The following is a 22,813-nucleotide window of genomic DNA, read 5'->3' on the forward strand; positions in this document are numbered from 1 at the left end:
ACATTTCATTCCAAAGCGTTGAAATTTACAAGTTTACAAGATGAGATACAAACTACAAATAAAAATAAAAAACATGAAGGGCTTCTCAAGTCTCCACGTTGACATCAGCCTCTTCATCATCCTCATCACCGCCCTCAGCATCTGGCGCAGCCTGCTCCTCGTCATCTCCAAACTGACCATAGTCAAGTTGTTCATCTTGAATGGAGTCTTCTATCACAGTAGTGTCAGGAGCGGATCCTTTGGCCACGCCAGAGCCGCTTGCAGGAGCAGTATTCCCCGCGCCATCATCGCCGCCACCAGCCCCTTCGCACTCGTCAAGTAATTTCTTTAGCGCGCCGAGGTCGGGCTGGTCAGCAAGCGCGGATATCTGCAAATCATAAGCAAAAATATGAGTACAAAAATACTTGGAAAATAAATCAAAGTAATCTCATTAAAGTTAAAATACCTGCCCAAGGATGGGAATGGGAGTATTCAAATACTTCTCCCCCATCGCGGCCATGTCCGCGCAGGCAACGTCGCTCTGATAAGGGTATTCGGATGGGTTCTTCTTCAACATCCCATATTCATAGCCATCCTTAAACCCTTCAGCTCGACCAACCAAGCGCGCGGCAGCGTTGCAATCCATCACAAGGGCCTGAAACTCGTCTGAATATTTCATCGCATAAGCGCAACGAGTCATGCCCTGTGAGACTAGCCATTGGCGATCCTGCGCGAGAGAAGAAACAGTCGTCTCGAGGGCAGGAACCTGAGAGTTTAACAACTCAACAGTTTCCTTAGTCTTTTTTAGCTCCTCTTTGTCGGACGCTGCTGCCGCCAAGGCTTCTTCCTTTTCCGCCCGCGCGGAATCAAGTGCTTCCTGGCTAGACGCTGCCATCGCCAAGGCTTCATCCTTCTCGGCCTGCGCGGACGCCAGTTCCTTCTTCAGGCGCGCAACCTCACTCTCCAGTGATGATTTTTCAGTGATAGACTGGACAAGAGCCTGGTCACGCGCCTCCGCCTCTAGCTCCAAGTCGGGCGCTCTGCGCGCGTACTTGGCCGCGTCCGCCTCCGCCGCCTGCAGCTTCTCCCGCGCAGCCTGAAGCTCATGACCGCGCTTCACGAAGGCGCTGTTGGCACTTGCTCTGTTCTCACTGAGCTCTGCTTGGAGCTTCTCAGCTCTCTCGCGAGCATCAGAAAGATGCCAAGCAGACACCTTAGCCTCTTGCTTGGCTTCCGCAAGAGCATCACGTACTTTTACGTAATCATTGCGAAGCTCTTGGGAGGCAGCAAAGAAGGCCGACCCAGCAAACATATGATCGTTGAGCAAGTCGTCGCGAGCGCGGTACTCCTGGAACCTCCTTTCAGATGGAGGCACAGCATGAGCCCAGAATTCCGCACACACACCCATGGACTGAAATGTGCTGTCTTCAGTAATATTCCATCTCGGGCGGTAAATGTGATCGGCTTCCTGCAAAAACAAAGTAATTATCTAAGTCATCAAAACATTAAGATGGAAGTCCGCGCAGCGGAGCAAAAAAGAACAAATACCTGCGGGGATGAAGCAGAAAAGTCAGCGCCAGCCCCACGAGAAGGCTCCGCCGCGAAGCCTCGTGGCGCTGCAGGACTGGCGCGATCGCGGTCGGAGTCTTCAACTTCAAACTCCTCATCCTCCTCGGAAACAGGCCTTTTCTCCTGCGACCTAGAGCCAAAATCGGTCTCGCGAGGAGGGCTGTGCGCAGGAGGAGGTGAGGGAGGTCTCGACGCCGCCAGGTCGGCGCGCAAAACGGCCTCCTGCTCCTTAGTAATCCCCGATGAGGGGAGATTCATCGCTTGCAGGAGCAGGAGCAGAGCCAATAGCGCTGGCACCGGCGCCAGGAGTGCCGCCAGCAGCTTGTACGCCAGCTACGGCTTCTATGAAAAAATCAACAAAAAGAAATGGTTCATGACTTGATCTAAAAGAAAGTCAGAAAATAAGAGCGCAATACGTACCTTGGCGCAACTCCGTTCGCGAAGCAAACATCGCCATGAAGTCCATTCTACCCTTCTTTGAGGGTAAAACAGGGGACTTCGAAGCGACCTCCGGCGCAGCCTCGGCATCTTGTTGCGCTGTCGCAGGCTCTACAATCATTTGAGTGAGCAAAGATTCATTAGTAATTCTATCAGAATCGCGCTCATAGAACCACAAAAGATAATCAAAGGATAAGCAAAGTATACCTGTCGAAGGCGCAACACCGCTTCCCTTTTCCGCCGCGCGAAGGGAGGAGGTAGTGGCACCATGCCTCAGGTGGACAGGAGGTCTGCCCACTTTTTGAGGCAGGGAAGACAAGGAAACCTTGGTGGTAAACTCCTGGGTTTTCCCAAATCCCCCCGCCTGAGTAGGAGGATCCTGAACAACAGGGGCAACATCTTTCTTCTGTTTCTTACTGGCCCCCGCGCCAGTTTTCCCCTTAGCTTTACGCTTTAGTTGGGGCGCCTCCTCCTCCTCCTCTTCCGCGAGCTCCAGCTCGTAGTTTTCGAGCGCATCTACAATACACGCAACAGAATTGTTAGCAAAATTTGGTATTATAAGGAAAAATGCATAAGTACAAAGGATTACCAGGCGCATCGCTGTCGAAGACAAATCCCAGATCAACAGGGATGAACATGTCATCAAAGCGATCGGGGAAACCAACCTCCCCAGCGCCGAGCGCGACGGAGCCACCCTCCATATGCTCATCATATGCGGCGTGGATATACTCCTTGGTGACTGCACAAAACAAGTCAAATGATATCAGCAAAAAGAATTATATTCGCGCAGAAGTAAAGCAATGACATAAACTTACACAAGCCGTCGACTTGGATAACGGGCTCAGTCGCGCTGTCCGCCCACCTCCTGCTCATACCAACCCCCACCAACGCCTCCTCACAAATGTTCTTGGCGGGGGATGGTTCAGCGGTCAACTTATTAACCCAGGCGCCAGTTAGGTTCTTGAGGACACCCACATCCGCAGGCGCAGAAGAGATCTCGCGCATGGTCATGCGGATAGGGATCACACCAGCCCTGATGTAAAAAAACCTCTCAGACCAGTCATGAAGACTCTTGAATGAAACAGTGGAGCACTTCACCTTCTGACTGCGAGGAATAAAAGAGAACCAAGAGTCTTGGATCTTGGGCTTGTAAAAAAACTGAAAGCGCCGAGGGGTGGGCTCCTCGCGCTGAGATTTGCACATGAACTCAAAGTGAGTCATGCGCACGAGTCCAAACGGATGGACTTGGGATATATGAATCCCATAAAACTTAAGCAGCGCACCCACAAACCTTGTCATCGGGAGACGAAGGTTGCAGTGGCTGAAAAAAATGGCAATACAAGGATATATAGCCGGCAGGCGGGTCCGCCGCCGTTTGCCCGGCCCCAGGCAACATGCAGCCAAACAGAGGGGGAAAACCCTGAGAGGCGATAAGGCTGTCAAGATCGGCCTGCCTCAGTTTGCAGGGGATTTCATTCCACCTCTTCACGGCCTTGGTCCTCCCTACCTCCTCCGATGAGACCTCAGCAGCCTTCTTCCCCTTGCCGGTCTTCTTCAATGTAGACATTACTAACGATTTTCTACGGCAATGGATGGGGGAGATTGTGTTGTCTGAGCTATCAGACATACAACTGTGACAACGAACAAAGGATGATCTGAAGAACAGGGACCTGGAAGCAGAACAAAGGTAAGCAGAAGACAAGGAAAGAAAGAAAAGAACTCTGAATAATAAACAAGAAGATGAAGGATAAAAAACTCAAAGGGTTGGCTTTTATAGGCCCAGGAGAGAGAAGAATTGGTGCTGATCGGACTTCACGCGCCCCCACTCGCAGGTGTAAGCCAACGGGAGCGCGACACGTGTACATGACACTGTGTGAGGGGACACGAAAAGAAACTGTACAGCTGCTGCCAGAATTCACGCGCCACCACTCGCAGGAACGGACCAACGCAAGCGCGACACGTGTCCCTGACAGCATGTGAGGGGACACGAAAGGCAACTGTAGCACCTCGAGCACACGAAAAGTCTGACACGTCTCCATCACTGGCCCACGTCAGCAACAACCAACCACGTATAGGGACGATTCGTTTGCAACCAAAAGGATAGAATTTCGCGCAACGATGAATAATAAGAAGAAAAAGACAAACCCCTACTAAAAGAACAAACTAAAGTCTAATATCTATCTTGCCTCGCTCGCGCGAGACAAGACACACATTAGACTGGGGGGGCTTGAAGAGGTATGTACCCGCCTCAACACCGAGCAAGGCGGGTCAACCCACAAGATATAGACAAGAGGTTTGAAATCAAGACACTATGAAGGCACAAAGCCAAAACCTATGCGCATGGCGCATATCACATATGCTCATGCATCACATGCTCAGGCATCATATGCCCAGGCACCACACATGCTCAGGCATCATATGCCCAGGCATCACATATGCTCACGCATATCACATATGCGCGTGGCGTATCAGCGCGCGGCGCATATCACATGCTCGTGCATATCACATCTGCGCATTAAACACCTGCGCGTGAGAATAAAGAGAAGACCTCGCGCATCCTCAGGATTGGCGCATATCACACATGCACATAATCAACCTCGTCCTTATCCAAATCAGGATTAGGGCAACCTTGATTGTGCACGTCAGACAACCTTCCAGAAGGTATCTTTTTAAGGAATAAGAATATGCTGATGTTGACAGCTGCCAAATGAAAGGTGGACAACTCAGCATAACCCCTGTGCTACCACGTGATTATAACCAATGAAAAAGCACCAGGTGTCCCAAAGGACACGTGGCGCAAAGCAACTGGAAGAGGCCAACAAAACCCTAATTGGGTCTGAGCCCAATCATTGGAAACCCTAGCACTATAAATACAGCATCAACTCCACAAGGAGAGATCATCAGATAACATCCAATAACAGAGTATTCAGCTATTAAGCAATACACTTCAAATTCCTTACTCTCACATATTATTATCTTCTCCCACAAATACTTATTCTCACACCGGAGGGTTACCCCAAAGAGGACCCCTCTGTCCCTTTCTGAGGGGTAAGTTGACGGTGCTGTTCATTTTGTAGGTGGAAGAACCCAGATCCAAGAAAACCATCGGTGAAATAGTATAATCATACCCGAGGAAAGTAGATCGTCTACCAGTGAGTCGATCCACGCTTCTTCAGAAAGGATTAAATGATTGAAAATGATGTCTTTTGCTTTGCATATTTGGACAATAAGATTGTTTTATATGAAGTTATATGTAATGTTCTTAATTGGTTGTTATCCTGCTGCGTGTTGGGAAAGACAGTTAAGAAACGATATGTTGTAGTGCAAAAGGATTAACGAACGCAAGCTACCATATTAAAAACTTCAGGGGTTGTTTGTGTAAGTTAATGAAACTTGAGAGTTATCATATTAACTTGCGGAGTTAATAGATAACTTAATGAAACTTAGTGTTGATTATATAAGTTAATGAAACTTGAAGTTAATTGTGTAACTAATTACACTTGAAGCAGTGGTGCACAAACGGGTTATTTTCAAAACCCGTTAGTGGTCAACGGACAAAATAGCGGTTAATCAGGTCGGGTACTAACCGGCTTTGAGACGAAAAAAACCGCAACCCGGTATAACCAGGGTAAAACTGGAAAAAAACGGTTTTAAAAAATTAATAAAAGAAAACCAGATAACCAGTTCGGTTAAACGATTTATAACCAGTTTCAAAAATCATTAATATAACCGAAACCGGTTAGTGGTGGGACCGTGCGTCCTTAGCACCATATCATATACGCATGAAAGTAAAAAAAAAAATAGATAGAAAGAGAAAAGTAAATTACATGGAACATCTACGACTCTACTAGTTATCATTCGACTTCATTTAACTTATGATCTCATAGTAATTATTTAAACGAAAATGTTTAGTTTGCAAAGCTTATACAGCTGAGGGTGCTGGTAATAATTACAAGAAAATAAAGGCGGCAAAGTATAAATACACACAACTCATGTCTCATGAGAAGTTGAGAACTATCTAGGACCAGCTACACGACAAAAAGACACTAAAACATATTTATACACTTGCTGTTTTGATCATTCCATTTTCCTCGTAATATCTTCCATTGCTTCAGATCATTTTCTTAACTGAAATTCATAGGTACGCAATTTCTGTTTCTCACATGTTCTTTTTTTTAATCATCATTTCGTTTATAAAAAATAAAAATCTATACACTTGTGTTATTTTTTGGCAGTGTTTATGTGTAGTTTTAAGTTTATAATTCTGAAGTTGTTTATGTAATTATTTAAAATATATCCGGTTAACTACCTTAGGATGCAAACGAGTTGATTCGAGCCTAAACTCGACTAGGCTTAAGCTTGTTTTGAGCTATTTTTCTAAAGTTTGAGCTCAACTCTGAGTCAAATGGGCTTAGGTCGTTTATTACTTATTAATTAGTTTATATACGTTTTATATTTTGAGTTTTTTAGAAAAATTTAAACGCGCCTACGCTAGGCCGGGTAGCGTGAAATTAGTACATGAGGTTCAAAAGAGGTAAAAAAAACAAAAAACACGAGGCTCGGGCTCGGGCTCGGGCTTGATTTTGATAACTAAACGTTCTTTATTTGAAGATCGGGCTTGGTTCAAGGTTTTCATCAATCCGAGCTCAAGTAGCTTTATCTGAGGATCGGGCAATCAGGATATATTATTATTGCTCTATGCTCTCGTGACTAGAAGCAACAAGTACAAGATCAATTTAAGTAGAGACTAAGCTAGGGTTACAAACTTAGAAGAAAATAAATTATAAACGTTCCATAATAAAGAGATATAGGGTCGGTCCAAAATGTCTTCAAATTAATAACCGGGCGCAAACCGAGGCCGAAGCCTCCACAAACCCAACAATAACTTTGTTCTGAACTAGGAATCTTGAATCTATAGGATCTGTTGTAAAGGAATATGCAGCGGGACCGACAAAACCGAAGCATATTTTCTAGCATTTTTGGCGGAAGGGATCCATTTGACGACCCGTTTTTCACTCGACCGTTTGGGAGTATGTTTAACACACATAGTTCTTTTGATGAAACGCCACATTCAAACACAAATAGTCCCAAGGGGCTGCTTATTGAAGAGCTAGGTTCTGATGACGAATGAGAATATAAAAACGGTGATTCGGGCAAAGATCCCGTTGTTCCACATCCTGATGATGAAGGTACCGTAAATCAGTAAATGCATACAGCTTTAAAGTTGTGTTTTGTTATTTGTTACATATAATGATTATGTTTATAATTTATTTAGTAGAGGAAGTGAAGGAGGATGTGAAGTTTAATGTGAATCATAACCGGATTGCGAGGACTGAGCCTCAGAAACAGGGTGTTAGCTTTAAGAAAGTTACATATGGTGGTATAAATGGGACGTACTATACTGCGACTACAACCAGGAAGTCGGGCAGTGATGGAGTAAGTAAAGTTTATTCATTTGAATATGGTGCAACGGTGCGACGACCTTGATATCGATATTGATAATGCTATTTTTGGCGATCAGGTGGTGATCGAAGATAGCAAAGAAGCCGATAAAACAACAGGTCGAGCAACACATATAGTTTCTAAAGGAATTCATGAGAAGGTGCATTTTGCTTATTTGATTTATAATCATGTGGTTTCGTATTCATGTAAATAAGGTAGACCAAAGGTTAACGGTTGAATCTTATTGCATTATGCGGTAGTGTTATAGAATTTGTATAATAGAATTTACAGTTTTGTTGATTTTTATTTAGGCAAATTGGAAATAGATTTGAAAATCACTACTAGCGTCCCAACTTTGAACTATTTTTGTTTCAATGGACCTTCGTTAAAAAACACTTAACGCCTTCCGAGTTTCAAACCGATGTTTTAGGGATTTTGATATGAAGAACGATACGATTCGACTAATGTAAAACTTATCTTGAAAAGGTGATTCAAATGGCTTGATTTTTGTTAATTGGTAATTCAAACACCCGAATTGAAACACTATTCGTTGTTTGGATCACCGTTTCGAGAACGTTTTACATCAATTGACTCGTATCCTTCTTCCGATCAAAAGCCCTAAAGCATCGGTTTGAAACTCGGGAAAAAACTTAACGGCGTTAAATGTTTTTTAACGGAGGTCCATTGAGACAAAAAATAGTTGAAAGTTGGGACCGCTGGTAGTGATTTTAAAGTTGGGATTATTATCGGCCAATACACAAAAATACACAAAAGCTGGATTATTTATTTCCAATCTGTCTTTTATTTATTAATGAAGAAACTTAATGTTGCTACTTTATTTCTTTAGGGTCATTCGGTCACAAGGAAACTTGGTACCGACGGGAAAGTGGACACGATGCAGACACTACACAACCTCAATGAAGGTTAATTTTAAGGCTCTTAATAATCTCTCTCATGGCACATTTATTATTAGAGGCGGCATTTTTAACTCGTTTACTTATTGGCAAGTCTTTTATCTCAGATGAGTTAGCTGGTTTTGAACAAGAGTGGAAAGGTCGTGCCGACACGCACATTCCTGGATGGAACGAAGAATTCAACTTGTTTGAGAGGACAGGTAAGCATTGGTTAATTTGTCCAATGTAGAGGTGGCTAATATGACCCATTGGATTGGGTTGAATGAGTTGTAATAAAATGTATAATGGGTCAGAATGAGTTAAATTAAAATAAGAATACGGTCAAAACGGGTCAAAACGGGTTGACATTTTTTGATTTTTTTTATGTAACGAAAAGGAGGAAACTTTTTAGTTCTTTTACTTTTTTTAGTTTTTGATTTATATTTCGAGTTATGATTTTTTAATTATTTTTTTTGAATATTTTAATGAAGGGTTTCTGAAATCTCAACCCATTTTGACCTATTTCAAAAACCTATCATTAAAAAATTCAAAAAAATAATTAAAAATTCATAACTCGAAATATAAATAAAAAACTAAAAAAATACAAAAACAAAAAAGTTTCCTCCGTTTTTCTCGTTCCATAAAAAAATAAAGTAAAATAAAATAACCCCTCGAGAAATGCCAACCCATTTTGACCCATTCAATCATTTCCATTTTTTAGTTTGACCAATTCTGACATATTATATACATTTTATTACAACTCATTCAACCAAATAGGTCACATTTGCCACCCCTAGTTTGATAGTTATATGTTTTACTAAAACAAATCCAAAAGGTAAAAAACCAAGAGCTGAGTTCAGTTAACAAGTGGCTCATTTTATTAACTGTTTTACAGGAACAGGTAGCTCGCGACCATTTAGCTTGGCACTTAAGGGTAGCGAAAATGCAAACAATGGCAATGGTGCGAGGAGTAGTGGTTCGGGTGGACGGCCTAAAAAGGTGGTTACAATCAATATAGATTTAAGATCGAATCCATGAAAGCAGATGTTGTATATGATTTGAACACTCATCAGAATTGCATGCTATGGGCCGATCTGTAAGATAAGATATATTACTATTATTACGATATAATAAAAGAGGAGTTTGGTGCCGCTAAGCCCTCATTGGGCCAAGTGGTGGCACCAAATTGGTCCACTTCATTTTGATGTATTTTTTTTAAGTTTGGTACCATAACGAATGCAATGTAAACAGGCCGAACACCAATTTTGTGTTAATCCCAGTTTTGTAACGAATGTGACGAAAACTAATCGAATTCGCGAGCCTCACCGTCTGGGCCCGACATTCTCAGGTTTGACGTCATTTCATTGGCCAATCTCAACTTTCTTACATTGTTTGTATTATTGTTTTAGTTCCGATATCCTTATAAACGTAATTGAAACCGACCGAGTGCGCATTGACTTATCGTCGCAGCTCCTGACGCTGACAATGCTTGGGTTTTACCAACACCGACGTAATGAACAAAGCCAATATCGACCGAATTCGCTTTGACTCGTGCGGAAAATAAATCAGTGTCGTTCCCGTTAGACCTTTTTTAATATGTTATTTTTTTTATTATTTTAAGTTATATGAGTGACACTGTTGTTTCGGCATTTATAGATTAATTTTCGTGTTGGCATCTTATCGAACTTAACTTGTGCCAACCGAACCCCATTAATGCATTGCCGTAACACGACAAGTATATGTAATATGCTGCATTTTATTTTATTTTAATTATGTATGTTTTTTATATTTGCTATTGTATTATTATCTTTGTTATTGGGTCAAACCAGTTTTGACGATGCAAAACCCAAACCGGTTCGGTTTAGAAAAACAACGGTTTTGTACATCGCTAGCCTACAAGTGGTCAAGTATTTGTTCTATATAGATATAATCTTTTAAATTTTTTATCTTAGTTTAAGTTTAACAAAGTATTTGTTCCAGCAAATGCAAAGGCATAATAAGGCCATGAATGTAGTGTTATAACTTATAAGCCAATGACCTAATTTACGGTTTTAAGCCGAACCATGAACATCACCACTAAAAGCATGGTACGAAGTGGAGTCCTCATGGAATATATGGGCCCGGAATACATGGATTTTGTTGTAACACCATAAAAAGAACCGAGAGGTCATCAAAGATTGATCGACGATTCATATTTCTTAGAATCATTATCCTTTTGCAGATTCTGAAAAAAAAAATAGATAAATAAAAATAGTGAAAATAGTATAAAATATAAAATAATAATAAAAATAAAACATTACAAAGATATAACACTTGCACTCGAAAATAAATATATACATAATCAAATTAAATTAAGTTGAATAAATACAAGCAATTTCATAGAATAGTAACCAATTTTGAAAAGTGTTTCAATTAGGTCACTCAAGTTTAAAAAATATTCTAATTAAGTCACTCTACTTTCATATTTCATTAAATTAAAGATTTTAACATGTTTATTTTAGCATTTTTCTTTTTTGTTCCACATAGTAAATCTTTTTATCTTTTTTTTATGTTGACGTTGAGTGGTGACGTGATTCTTAATTTTTATTTTTAAATTTAACTACATATATTGCAAATACCGACTCACAAATCTTATCTTTCATTGTTTTCTTGAAGCACAAAAATCGGTGAGGCTAGATTTGAAGATTCGGGGAAAATTTGCAATGAGTAACCTAATCAAAACACATTTGAAACTTAATTACTATTTTATTGCATTTTCCCAATAAATAAATATACAAATAGAAAAAGTTGGAGAAGTATTAGGGTATGAAACAAATAAACTAATTAATTAATTAATGCACAAACATATAAATAACAATTAGAGTGACGAGACAAAAGTAAAGAGAAGCCTCTAAGACACGAAATGTAACAACATGAAATGTAAGAAGGCATTTAAGACAGGTCAAATAATATGCAGTTTTAGTTTATCCTTAAAACAGTCAGTTTTTTTTCTTTATCTTTTTTTGTGGCTGGCAGGAACTTTAGTTTTCAGATATTTCTAATGAAAGTCACTTTATTCAAACTCGAAAAACTGATTATTGCAAAAAACACCGCACATCCAGACACTCTTTGTTTTGATTTGATCCCTTGCTCACATATGTTGAGCTCTATTATCTTATTTTATTGATGATTTTCTTTTTCTGTTGTACAAGGGGGAACCGGTCTAAGAAATATGAAAGCCCAATCTCTGAAGATAAAAAGAATAATGCGACGGAGTCTCATAAAGGTATTGCAGTTTTAAGCCTCCTAAGTTAATTCATTAGATTATTACTGCAGTTTCTGTAATCACGTTTAACACATATAAAAGCTAGAAAAAACAACGAAAAGTGTATGCATCTTAACCTATACTAACATGCACCGTTTTGACCCGAACCCATTTTGAGTCAAAAAGAAAAAATGAGTAAAAAGAAAAACTTAAATCTTTTTAGGCAAAAAGAAAAAATTTAATCTTTTGATGGGTTAGTAAAAGCGTCAGTGATAAAAGGAAGAGAACAGAGCCCCACCCTTTTGGAACCGTCTACTAATTTACAAAAATGGTGTACTTTATAAATGAAAATGGACAATTATGTTCATTGTGCTGATTACTGACAGCATCATGCTTTAGATTTTAGGCATATACTAATGTTAGTTATATGGTTTAGGTGAAAATATGAGCAACCCTCGCGTGTTCTTGGAAATATCCATTAACAAAAGTCCTCCTCAAAGATTAGTAATCGAGGTCAGTATGTTTGTTTTTCTCAGTATGCATGCATTATGAATGGATTTGAAATATTAATTACTGAAATTTTGCAGCTTTTTGCTGATGTCGTGCCTAAAACAGCCGAGAATTTTCGAGCACTCTGCGTAGGTGTGCGAGTTTTTTTTAAAAATATTGAGAAGATGTACATTTGCATTGTAATTACAATATATTATTATTATTATTATGTGCAGGGGATAAGGGGAATGGAATCAGTACCGGAAAACCATTGCACTACAAAGGATGTGTATTCTTTCAGATCATTAAAGGCTTCTTCGCTCAAGTATGTTTATATTCTTATCTCAACCAAATACTTGCAAATTCTGTTCAAATTGGTTTCTTTTACCCTATGATTGCTTTGGAAAGTGAAGTTTTGGATATAAGGATTCATTTTAACATATAATTCCAAAATTTTGTTGCAGGGAGGTGATTTCTCTAAACAAAATGGTATGTATTTTGTTTAATTCTTGTTTTCGATAGAGTGAACAAGGGTTTCATGATCTTTTGATGGCTTGCAGGCACTGGTGTGAAAGCATATATGGAAATATATTTCCAGGTAACTTTAAAAAAGTTGTTTTGTGTTTAAGATTATGAGTACTTAAAATTTCATGTGTGGTTTTGTAAATGAGAATTTTAAACTGGATCATAGTGGGCCCGGTATACTATCTATGGCAAACGACGGTCCAAATACAAATGGATCTCGGTTTTACATAAGCTTCAGCCGTCAACTTTTTCTTGATGGGTAATACACTTAGAATTATGGGGAACATAGGGGTGGCAAATGTGACGCATGGGTTGAATGGGTTCTAATAAAATGTATATAATGGGTCAGAAAACTAAAAAAAGAAAAGATTGAAACGGACCAACACGGGTTGACATTTCTTTCGAGTTTTTTTTAATGGAACAAGAAAAACAGAGGAAACTTTTTTGTTTTTTTTTACTTTTTGATTTATATTTCTAGTTATGATTTTTTAATTATTTTTTTTGAATTTTTTAATGAAGGGTTTTTGAAAAGGGTCAAAATGGGTTGAGATTTCATAAACCCTCATTAAAAAAGTCAAAAAAAAAATTAAAAATCATAACTCGAAATATAAATAAAAAAGGTAAAAAAACAAAAAAATTTCCTCCGTTCCATTAAAAAAAAAACTCAAGAAATGCCAACCTGTTTTAAGCCGTTTCAATCCTTTTCTTTTTTTAGTGACCCATTATTTTATTATAACTCATTCAATCCAATGGGTCACATTTGCCACCCCTAAATTATGGATTTAATTGTTTGGCCATAAACTTATATGCCTTTAAATGCTGTTGATTTTGAAAGTAAAAGTAGTAAATTTATAAGCCCGCAATATGCTTTGAGATGAAGTGAAATTGTTATCCCTTGTTTAACTAGTCATTGTTTTGTTAAACGTCAGGTGTCATGTTGTTTTTGGAAAGGTCATAGAAGGAATGGAAACTGTTCAAAGTATTGAGCAGTTGGGAGCAACTTCAGAAGACCTATTGGGCCGGTAGAAATTACAGACTGTGGTGAAATTCCTCGAGATGAAAAACGTAACGTCATGATCTCTGATATACTTCAAGGTCCCCCCCCCCCCCCCCCCCGAAGTGCGGATATCTTGTTTTCATGATTTTTTGAAAATTATTTCAAAGATTATAGTTTTTTGATTTAAGGAAAAATGAGTAAAATCATTGAAGTATAACAGTTATGAGACAGATATACCTTAGATCTCCATTGTCTCTGAACCTTTGTGACGAGTGACCAATCCAATCATTACCTTCCTATGTCCTCCTGCCTTGACGGAAATAAAAATGACTCCAGGTTTCATAACAAGACTCAGAGATGATGATAAAAGGGAATATTTTAATTCATAACTGTTCTTCCCGAAGGAAGAACTTCTGGATATTTACATCATTTTCCCCTAAGGGGGGGCTTACTCACACATAGCTAAGATTACAAGGAAATTAAATTTTTTGGGAGAGTATTCGATGATCTATCCCTTACAATCGTCACATTATATAGGAAAAACAATGAACGTAAAGTTCTTTTTGTTTACGTAAGTGCTTACGTAATTATCTTCATAATTGAACCCATACGGGGTCCTAATTACATGTCCTCTATTATTCGACTAAGAGGTTGTCGCTTTGCCTGCTTTTTTCACATGCTTGCTTTTAATCAATGAACCCATGTGTAGGGTCCAATTCATGTGTATCCTCCATTATCTCGTCTGAGAGGATGTCATTTTCTCTGCACTCTTCACATGCATGATTTTCTATTAGGTGTGCTAGTTCTTGACACAATAATTTTTTAGTGGCCGGACGTACATCAAGTTGATTGGGAGTGATTCGTTGCTCAATGGTCTCTATTGCATGTTTTTCATGAACAGACAGGGGGGTTCCACTGTAACTAGTAATTATGCAGTTTTGGCTGCAGTAGTTAATTTTCTTAAAACTTCCAACTTTAATCTGCTGAAGAGTCTTTAAGATTTTTAGATATCCATTAACTCTAATGGAGACCCAATTGCTGATATCTTCTTTTTCTTCCATGACTTTGGAAGGTTGGACATTTCTTGTTTTAGCTAAGCCAACCTCTAATAAATGTAAAGCAGAAAAGCTTTTTCCTTGATACGAATATGGTAATGCAGAGGTGCATTCAATATAGATGTTGGCATCTTTGGCTGCTGCAATCTTTTTTCTGAAGGTTTCTATAGCCTTCTTCATGCCTTCTGTGAACAAATTGATTTCTTGTAAATTAGCAGAAGGATATATACATTTAATTAGTCCAGCAGAAAATGCTAGAGAAACTAAATAAGGATCAGATCCTGGACAGAAGTTGTATAGACTTTTTGATGTCTTGTCTTCTGTGTATATATTTTCGACTTCAAAGTCGTCTGGTCTAAGAGCCCTAGCTTTAGACCAGACTGATCGGAATTCGTCCAAACTTATTAGGTCGATTTCTTCATTCTGAATCTCTATTCTTTTTTCTGATCTTCTTTCAAATGGTGAATTTGAAAACCGGTGAGGTTCTTGTCGTCTTTACTACAGGTGTAGGAAAGATAGAAACTCTTAATGGAATTTCTTTTCTTCCAAATTCTGCAGAAAATCTCGTGGCTTCTTGTTGGGCTTGTAACAAGGAGCTGAATTTTTTGTAGGGAACTAATGTATTCTGGACATATTTTGAGACAATAGCCTAGTCTGCATAAATTCCTCTGTGGTCTCTATAAAAAATGACGTAGAATCTTGTATTTTGATTTCCTGGAGATGTTTTAATAGTTTTTGGCAAACTATCAGCCGTAAACGGATTTGAGTTGTCTTTATCGGAGCCGTTTGCTTCCGGACTAGAAGATGATTGTGGCTCATCTTTTGCCTCATGTATGCTTTTTCCCAAAGCATCAGGTATCAACGGACTTGATTTTTCTTTACCTTTAGCCGTTTGTAAAGGAATAGATTCTGTTTTTAGACTTTCGTCTTCCTGTACAGAATTTACAGTTTTGGTGTTAAGCAAATCATTGTATAACACAATTTGCTGTTGCACAGCTCGTAATTCTATTAAAAGAATTTTTTCTTTTAGGCGTAGGGCCTTGATTTTTTCTTTTTCTTCTTCCATCACAATTTCTTTTTCTAAATTAGGGTGTGATGAACTTTTGAAAGAGACGCATTCTATTTATAGAAAAAGATTACGTCATTGCTTACGTATTAAAGCAGTAAGGATTTTATTTTTTCTTGAAAAAGCCTTTGAAACTAGGCTTTGCAAACTATTAGGTTGATTAAAAACCTGTCTATTATTTTCAAAGGCTTAAGTTCAAGCTTAAGTTCATGCTTGATAAGCAAGCTTAAGTTCAAGCTTGATAATAGACAGGTTTTTAATCAACCTAATAGTTTGCAAAGCCTAGTTTCAAAGGTTTTTTTAAGAAAAAATAAAATCCTTTACTGCTTTAATACTGAAGAATTTTCAGTAGACATAAAGGATACATCGGGAAAAGTATTTTTGCCACTCTTAACTAGAGGAGAGATAGCAAAAAGACTTTTGACTATTAAACCCGAATTAAGAAAATCAATGAACATGGTGCATATAGGAGCGGTAAAAATCCTACTAAAAGCACAGTTCAGAGATGGAATTAATTTTCCTATAAAAATGGCTGTTGTTGATAATAGAATCGTTAACAGACAAGATGCTCTCTTAGGGGCAGTACAAGGAAATTTAGCTTATGGTAAATTTATGTTTACCGGATACCCTAAATTTGCTTTACATCGAGATTCAAAAGATTTCGACAAAACTCTTAGTTTCATACATCAGTGCGAAAGAACTGATCTAGTGGAACCAGGAAATAAAATATTGTAACATCCTAAAATTTTTAATGTTGAATAAAGAAAGTTACGTTTAGTGATTTCCGCGTTATTAATTAATTAATATCGAGTAAAGAACGGATCATGGATTTAGATTAATTGAGATGGGTTAAATGAGAATGGGCTTTAGGTCCATGGGCTTTAAGGGATATAAATATCCAATAAACCAACCTAAAACCCTAAACCCTCATTTCATTTCCATCATAATCTCTACACACTCCAAAACACACACACACCACACACCGCCATATACGGCCGGCGGCCGAGGGAGAGAAACGAGCAAGATCCGAGAGAGAGTAAACGATTAGTTGTGATTAAACAAGTTAAACGAGATCCAAACGAGCACAAAAGGTATGTTCTTGACCTTTAAAGTTTATGTTTTATTGAATGTCCTTAAGCTTAAAGATCCAAGCTTTATAGTATTTACGGGATATATATACGAACGAAATGGTTAGGGAACGTTAGTGGGTGATGTCGAACCATAACAAGGGTATTAAAATCGCCAAAATGCTTGATAAAAACCAAACCCGTAGCTGAACTGGGCAACTTCGCCTGCAAACTGGTAACTTCGCCTGCAAACTGGTAACTTCGCCTACGGCCAAGTTCGCCTAGCTGGTAACTACGCCTAAAGCTAAGTTCGCCTAAAGTTTAACTTCGCCTAAAACTAAGTTCGCCTAAGGTTTAACTTCGCCTAAAGCTAAGTTCGCCTAAGGTTTAACTTCGCCTAAAGCCAAGTTCGCCTAAGGTTTAACTTCGCCTAAAGCTAAGTTCGCATAAGGTTTAACTTCGCCTAAAGCTAAGTTCGCCTAAGGTTTAACTTAGGTTTTTAATTTAAAAACCTAATGGAAAATGAGTTAAGACAGTTAATGTAAATAAAATTTTTCTAAGTTAAACCTTAGGCTATAGAAACCTTCAGAAAAAAGATTGCAGCAGCCAAAGATGCCAACATCTATATTGAATGCACCTCTGCATTACCATATTCGTATCAAGGAAAAAGCTTTTCTGCTTTACATTTATTAGAGGTTGGCTTAGTTAAAACAAGAAATGTCCAACCTTCCAAAGTCATGGAAGAAAAAGAAGATATCAGCAATTGGGTGTCCATTAGAGTTAATGGATACCTAAAAATCTTAAAGACTCTTCAGCAGATTAAAGTTGGAAGTTTTAAGAAAATTAACTACTGCAGCCAAAACTGCATAATTACTAGTTACAGTGAAACCCCCCTGTCTGTTCATGAAAAACATGCAATAGAGACCATTGAGCAACGAATCACTCCCAATCAACTTGATGTACGTCCGGCCACTAAAAAATTATTGTGTCAAGAACTAGCACACCTAATAGAAAATCATGCATGTGAAGAGTGCAGAGAAAATGACATCCTCTCAGACGAGATAATGGAGGATACACATGAATTGGACCCTACACATGGGTTCATTGATTAAAAGCAAGCATGTGAAAAAAGCAGGCAAAGCGACAACCTCTCAGTCGAATAATAGAGGACATGTAATTAGGACCCCACATGGGTTCAATTATGAAGATAATTACGTAAGCACTTACGTAAACAAAAAGAACTTTACGTTCATTGTTTTTCCTATATAATGTGACGATTGTAAGGGATAGAGCATCGAATACTCTCCCAAAAAATTTAATTTCCTTGTAATCTTAGCTATGTGTGAGTAAGCCCCCCCTTAGGGGAAAATGATGTAAATATCCAGAAGTTCTTCCTTCGGGATAAACAGTTATGAAATAAAATATTCCCTTTTATCATCATCTCTGAGTCTTGTTATGAAACCTGGAGTCATTTTTATTTCCGTCAAGGCAGGAGGACATAGGAAGGTAATGATTGGATTGGTCACTCGTCACAAAGGTTCAGAGACAATGGAGATCTAAGGTATATCTGTCTCATAACTGTTATACTTCAATGATTTTACTCATTTTTCCTTAAATCAAAAAACTATAATCTTTGAAATAATTTTCAAAAAATCATGAAAACAAGATATCCGCACTTCACGGGGGGGGGGGGGGGGACCTTGAAGTATATCAGAGATCATGACGTTACGTTTTTCATCTCGAGGAATTTCACCACAGTCTGTAATTTCTACCGGCCCAATAGGTCTTCCTGAAGTTGCTCCCAACTGCTCAATACTTTGAACAGTTTCCATTCCTTCTATGACCTTTCCAAAAACAACATGACACCTGACGTTTAACAAAACAATGACTAGTTAAACAAGGGATAACAATTTCACTTCATCTCAAAGCATATTGCGGGCTTATAAATTTACTACTTTTACTTTCAAAATCAACAGCATTTAAAGGCATATAAGTTTATGGCCAAACAATTAAATCCATAATTTAGGGGTGGCAAATGTGACCCATTGGATTGAATGAGTTATAATAAAATAATGGGTCACTAAAAAAAGAAAAGGATTGAAACGGCTCAAAACAGGTTGGCATTTCTTGAGTTTTTTTTTTAATGGAACGGAGGAAATTTTTTTGTTTTTTTACCTTTTTTATTTATATTTCGAGTTATGATTTTTAATTTTTTTTTTGACTTTTTTAATGAGGGTTTATGAAATCTCAACCCATTTTGACCCTTTTCAAAAACCCTTCATTAAAAAATTCAAAAAAAATAATTAAAAAATCATAACTAGAAATATAAATCAAAAAGTAAAAAAAAAAACAAAAAAGTTTCCTCTGTTTTTCTTGTTCCATTAAAAAAAACTCGAAAGAAATGTCAACCCGTGTTGGTCCGTTTCAATCTTTTCTTTTTTTAGTTTTCTGACCCACTATATACATTTTATTAGAACCCATTCAACCCATGCGTCACATTTGCCACCCCTATGTTCCCCATAATTCTAAGTGTATTACCCATCAAGAAAAAGTTGACGGCTGAAGCTTATGTAAAACCGAGATCCATTTGTATTTGGACCGTCGTTTGCCATAGATAGTATACCGGGCCCACTATGATCCAGTTTAAAATTCTCATCTACAAAACCACACATGAAATTTTAAGTACTCATAATCTTAAACACAAAACAACTTTTTTAAAGTTACCTGGAAATATATTTCCATATATGCTTTCACACCAGTGCCTGCAAGCCATCAAAAGATCATGAAACCCTTGTTCACTCTATCGAAAACAAGAATTAAACAAAATACATACCATTTTGTTTAGAGAAATCACCTCCCTGCAACAAAATTTTGGAATTATATGTTAAAATGAATCCTTATATCCAAAACTTCACTTTCCAAAGCAATCATAGGGTAAAAGAAACCAATTTGAACAGAATTTGCAAGTATTTGGTTGAGATAAGAATATAAACATACTTGAGCGAAGAAGCCTTTAATGATCTGAAAGAATACACATCCTTTGTAGTGCAATGGTTTTCCGGTACTGATTCCATTCCCCTTATCCCCTGCACATAATAATAATAATAATAATATATTGTAATTACAATGCAAATGTACATCTTCTCAATATTTTTAAAAAAAACTCGCACACCTACGCAGAGTGCTCGAAAATTCTCGGCTGTTTTAGGCACGACATCAGCAAAAAGCTGCAAAATTTCAGTAATTAATATTTCAAATCCATTCATAATGCATGCATACTGAGAAAAACAAACATACTGACCTCGATTACTAATCTTTGAGGAGGACTTTTGTTAATGGATATTTCCAAGAACACACGAGGGTTGCTCATATTTTCACCTAAACCATATAACTAACATTAGTATATGCCTAAAATCTAAAGCATGATGCTGTCAGTAATCAGCACAATGAACATAATTGTCCATTTTCATTTATAAAGTACACCATTTTTGTAAATTAGTAGACGGTTCCAAAAGGGTGGGGCTCTGTTCTCTTCCTTTTATCACTGACGCTTTTACTCACCCATCAAAAGATTAAATTTTTTCTTTTTGCCTAAAAAGATTTAAGTTTTTCTTTTTACTCATTTTTTCTTTTTGACTCAAAATGGGTTCGGGTCAAAACGGTGCATGTTAGTATAGGTTAAGATGCATACACTTTTCGTTGTTTTTTCTAGCTTTTATATGTGTTAAACATGATTACAGAAACTGCAGTAATAATCTAATGAATTAACTTAGGAGGCTTAAAACTGCAATACCTTTATGAGACTCCGTCGCATTATTCTTTTTATCTTCAGAGATTGGGCTTTCATATTTCTTAGACCGGTTCCCCCTTGTACAACAGAAAAAGAAAATCATCAATAAAATAAGATAATAGAGCTCAACATATGTGAGCAAGGGATCAAATCAAAACAAAGAGTGTCTGGATGTGCGGTGTTTTTTGCAATAATCAGTTTTTCGAGTTTGAATAAAGTGACTTTCATTAGAAATATCTGAAAACTAAAGTTCCTACCAGCCACAAAAAAAGATAAAGAAAAAAAACTGACTGTTTTAAGGATAAACTAAAACTGCATATTATTTGACCTGTCTTAAATGCCTTCTTACATTTCATGTTAATATGAGGAAAGATAACATGACAATTTTTAATATAATAAATAGCTTATATATTATAATAGCTGGTTGAAATTATACCATCATATTTATAGTTGAATTATATAAAAGAATGACTCTTTAGTCATGTCATTTATCTGTTACTCAAATAATCTGAACTGTCAAAACATTTTATTATCCATTTATAAAAAATTTATTATTCAATATCAAATAACCAACTCCGAAATGCACATCCAAGATTCCAAACACCCCTAAAAATACATATATTGTAGAAAAGCATCAGCCAACCTAGATTTGCTTGGATCATCTGTATGCTGATGTGGCTTTTCAAATGTAACTTCCCTATCATCGCTAGTTGTAACAAGCACGTTGTTCTTCAATGTAGCCGATTCATATTTCTTTAAACTATTATCCTTTTGCAGATTTGCTTCAGATTCTTCTTTCCTGACTACAATTAATTAACCGGATTAATAAAAAGTAAATGGCAATACAACAACCATAGTAAGTAAAAATTCCACAAATAGTAAAGCTATTAGCAGGGTCTAGGGAGGGTGCGATGTAGGCAAACCGTACATCTATCCCAAAGGATAGAGAGGTTGCTTCCAGAGAGACCCACTGCTCCAAAACCATATGTATGAAACAGTATAAAAAAATATATAGCAGAGAGGGACAGCTGGACAGATAAATACAATAAAATAAATAAATCGGTAGCAATAATAATAAAAGTCATAATAATAATAATAAATAGATAAATAAAAATAGTGAAAATAGTATAAAAATATAAAATAATAATAAAAATAAAACATTACAACAGTATAACACTTGCACTGGAAAATAATATATACATAATCAAATTAAATTAAGTTGAATAAATAAATATACAAAATAGAAAAACTTGGAGAAGTATAAGGGTATGAAACAAATAAATTAATTAATAAATACATAAACATATAAATAAAAATCAGACTGACACAAGACAAATATAAGGTAAAGAGAAGCCCCTAAGACACACCTGAAATACTTTGAGGTACATGAGACTCTATCACATTGCGCCTTTTATCTTGAGAAATTTCACCACAGTCTATAATCTCTACCAGCCCTTTAGGCTTTCCAGAAGGTGTTCCCATCCGCTCAATATTTTGAACGGTTTCCAAACCTTTTATTACCTTTCCAAAAACAACATGGCATCTGCGATCAAAAATAACAATGGCCGGTTAAACCAGGGCTAATAAAGGTTACTTGATTTCACCCAGTTTCTATTTTCAAAATCAACAGCATTTAAAGGCATCTAAGTTTATAATAATCAAACAACTATTTGAATATAAGCTTATAATATAAGCCCTTAAATGTTGATTTTGGAAGACATTCCTAACAAAGAAACTGAGTTGAAACGCATCCATAATTCTGGTCAGTGAATTACCCATCAAGAAAGCGTTGACGATTGAAGCTTATAAAAACCGAGATCCATTTGTATTTGGGCCGTCATTTGCCATAGATAGTATAGTATGACACAGTTTAAAATTTTCATCTACAAAAACCGCACATGAATTATAGATACTAATAAATCTACAACATCAAATTGAACGTTATTTATAAACTGTACCTCGAAAAGTTTTTCCATAAATGCTTTCCCCACCGGTGCCTGCAAACCATCAAAAGATCATGGAAGCTGCCTTATGAAAAACAAGACTTAAATAATATACATACCATTTTGTTTCGAGAAATCGCCTCCCTGCAACAAAAAAATTATATATAAAAGTGAATCCTTATATCCAAAACTCATAGGGTAAAAGAAACCACGGGTTGAACAGAATTTGCAAGTACTTGATTGAGCTAAGCATACAAACTATTAAACAAACATACTTGAGCTGCGAGGCCTTTAGTGATCTCATGGAAAACACGTC

The 22,813-nt window shown here is 37.4% G+C and overlaps 3 protein-coding genes and 1 long non-coding RNA gene across 5 annotated transcripts; 2 read left to right on the forward strand and 2 right to left on the reverse strand.

The window, feature by feature from the left end:
- The first annotated feature begins 6,906 nt into the window (after window positions 1–6,906).
- Window positions 6,907–9,359, forward strand: LOC143595792 (uncharacterized). Its single transcript, XM_077074725.1, has 6 exons — window positions 6,907–7,115; window positions 7,262–7,422; window positions 7,508–7,588; window positions 8,276–8,351; window positions 8,450–8,542; window positions 9,217–9,359. The coding sequence occupies exons 1-6, from the start codon at window positions 6,923–6,925 to the stop codon at window positions 9,357–9,359; spliced, it is 747 nt and encodes a 248-aa protein (XP_076930840.1). The 5' UTR covers window positions 6,907–6,922.
- LOC143595793 (uncharacterized) lies at window positions 9,356–12,628 on the forward strand. The gene is made up of 6 exons (XM_077074726.1): window positions 9,356–9,417; window positions 11,513–11,586; window positions 12,002–12,078; window positions 12,153–12,207; window positions 12,291–12,379; window positions 12,519–12,628. Exons 1-6 carry the CDS (start codon window positions 9,356–9,358, stop codon window positions 12,558–12,560), a joined length of 399 nt encoding a protein of 132 aa, XP_076930841.1. The 3' UTR covers window positions 12,561–12,628.
- Window positions 12,629–18,489: 5,861 nt separating this feature from the next.
- LOC143595777 (uncharacterized) lies at window positions 18,490–22,651 on the reverse strand. 2 transcript variants are annotated; one of them, XR_013146586.1, is made up of 4 exons: window positions 22,617–22,651; window positions 22,513–22,551; window positions 19,303–19,420; window positions 18,490–18,630 (listed from the first exon to the last, which is right to left on the reverse strand). It is a non-coding gene; the product is annotated as an uncharacterized LOC143595777 (long non-coding RNA). The 2 variants fall into 2 exon arrangements; XR_013146585.1 differs by lacking the exon at window positions 22,617–22,651 and having other exon boundaries at window positions 22,513–22,577.
- On the reverse strand, window positions 19,513–20,623 carry LOC143595776 (uncharacterized). The gene is made up of 5 exons (XM_077074713.1): window positions 20,558–20,623; window positions 20,066–20,142; window positions 19,937–19,991; window positions 19,762–19,850; window positions 19,513–19,622 (listed from the first exon to the last, which is right to left on the reverse strand). Exons 2-5 carry the CDS (start codon window positions 20,132–20,134, stop codon window positions 19,581–19,583), a joined length of 255 nt encoding a protein of 84 aa, XP_076930828.1. The 5' UTR covers window positions 20,135–20,142; window positions 20,558–20,623; the 3' UTR covers window positions 19,513–19,580.
- Window positions 22,652–22,813: the final 162 nt, after the last annotated feature.

The sequence above is a fragment of the Bidens hawaiensis genome, unplaced genomic scaffold (genome assembly GCF_021521415.1).
Source record: "Bidens hawaiensis isolate Kalapana, Puna unplaced genomic scaffold, B.hawaiensis_p1.1 tig00045529_1, whole genome shotgun sequence".
Classification (NCBI taxonomy): domain Eukaryota; kingdom Viridiplantae; phylum Streptophyta; class Magnoliopsida; order Asterales; family Asteraceae; genus Bidens; species Bidens hawaiensis.

Bases quoted from the DNA above. Each gene is read 5' to 3' on its own strand.
- LOC143595792 (XM_077074725.1), top strand. From the start codon at position 6,923: ATGCAGCGGGACCGACAAAACCGAAGCATATTTTCTAGCATTTTTGGC. The intron at 7,589-8,275 runs GTGCATTTTGCT...TTATTTCTTTAG, and splicing joins CTAAAGGAATTCATGAGAAG to GGTCATTCGGTCACAAGGAA. The intron at 8,352-8,449 runs GTTAATTTTAAG...CTTTTATCTCAG, and splicing joins ACTACACAACCTCAATGAAG to ATGAGTTAGCTGGTTTTGAA.
- LOC143595793 (XM_077074726.1), top strand. From the start codon at position 9,356: ATGAAAGCAGATGTTGTATATGATTTGAACACTCATCAGAATTGCATG. The intron at 9,418-11,512 runs GTAAGATAAGAT...CTGTTGTACAAG, and splicing joins TGCATGCTATGGGCCGATCT to GGGGAACCGGTCTAAGAAAT. The intron at 12,208-12,290 runs GTGTGCGAGTTT...TATTATGTGCAG, and splicing joins TTTTCGAGCACTCTGCGTAG to GGGATAAGGGGAATGGAATC.
- LOC143595776 (XM_077074713.1), bottom strand. From the start codon at position 20,134: ATGAGCAACCCTCGTGTGTTCTTGGAAATATCCATTAACAAAAGTCCT. The intron at 19,992-20,065 runs GTCAGTATGTTT...GAAATTTTGCAG, and splicing joins CTCAAAGATTAGTAATCGAG to CTTTTTGCTGATGTCGTGCC. The intron at 19,851-19,936 runs GTGTGCGAGTTT...TATTATGTGCAG, and splicing joins TTTTCGAGCACTCTGCGTAG to GGGATAAGGGGAATGGAATC.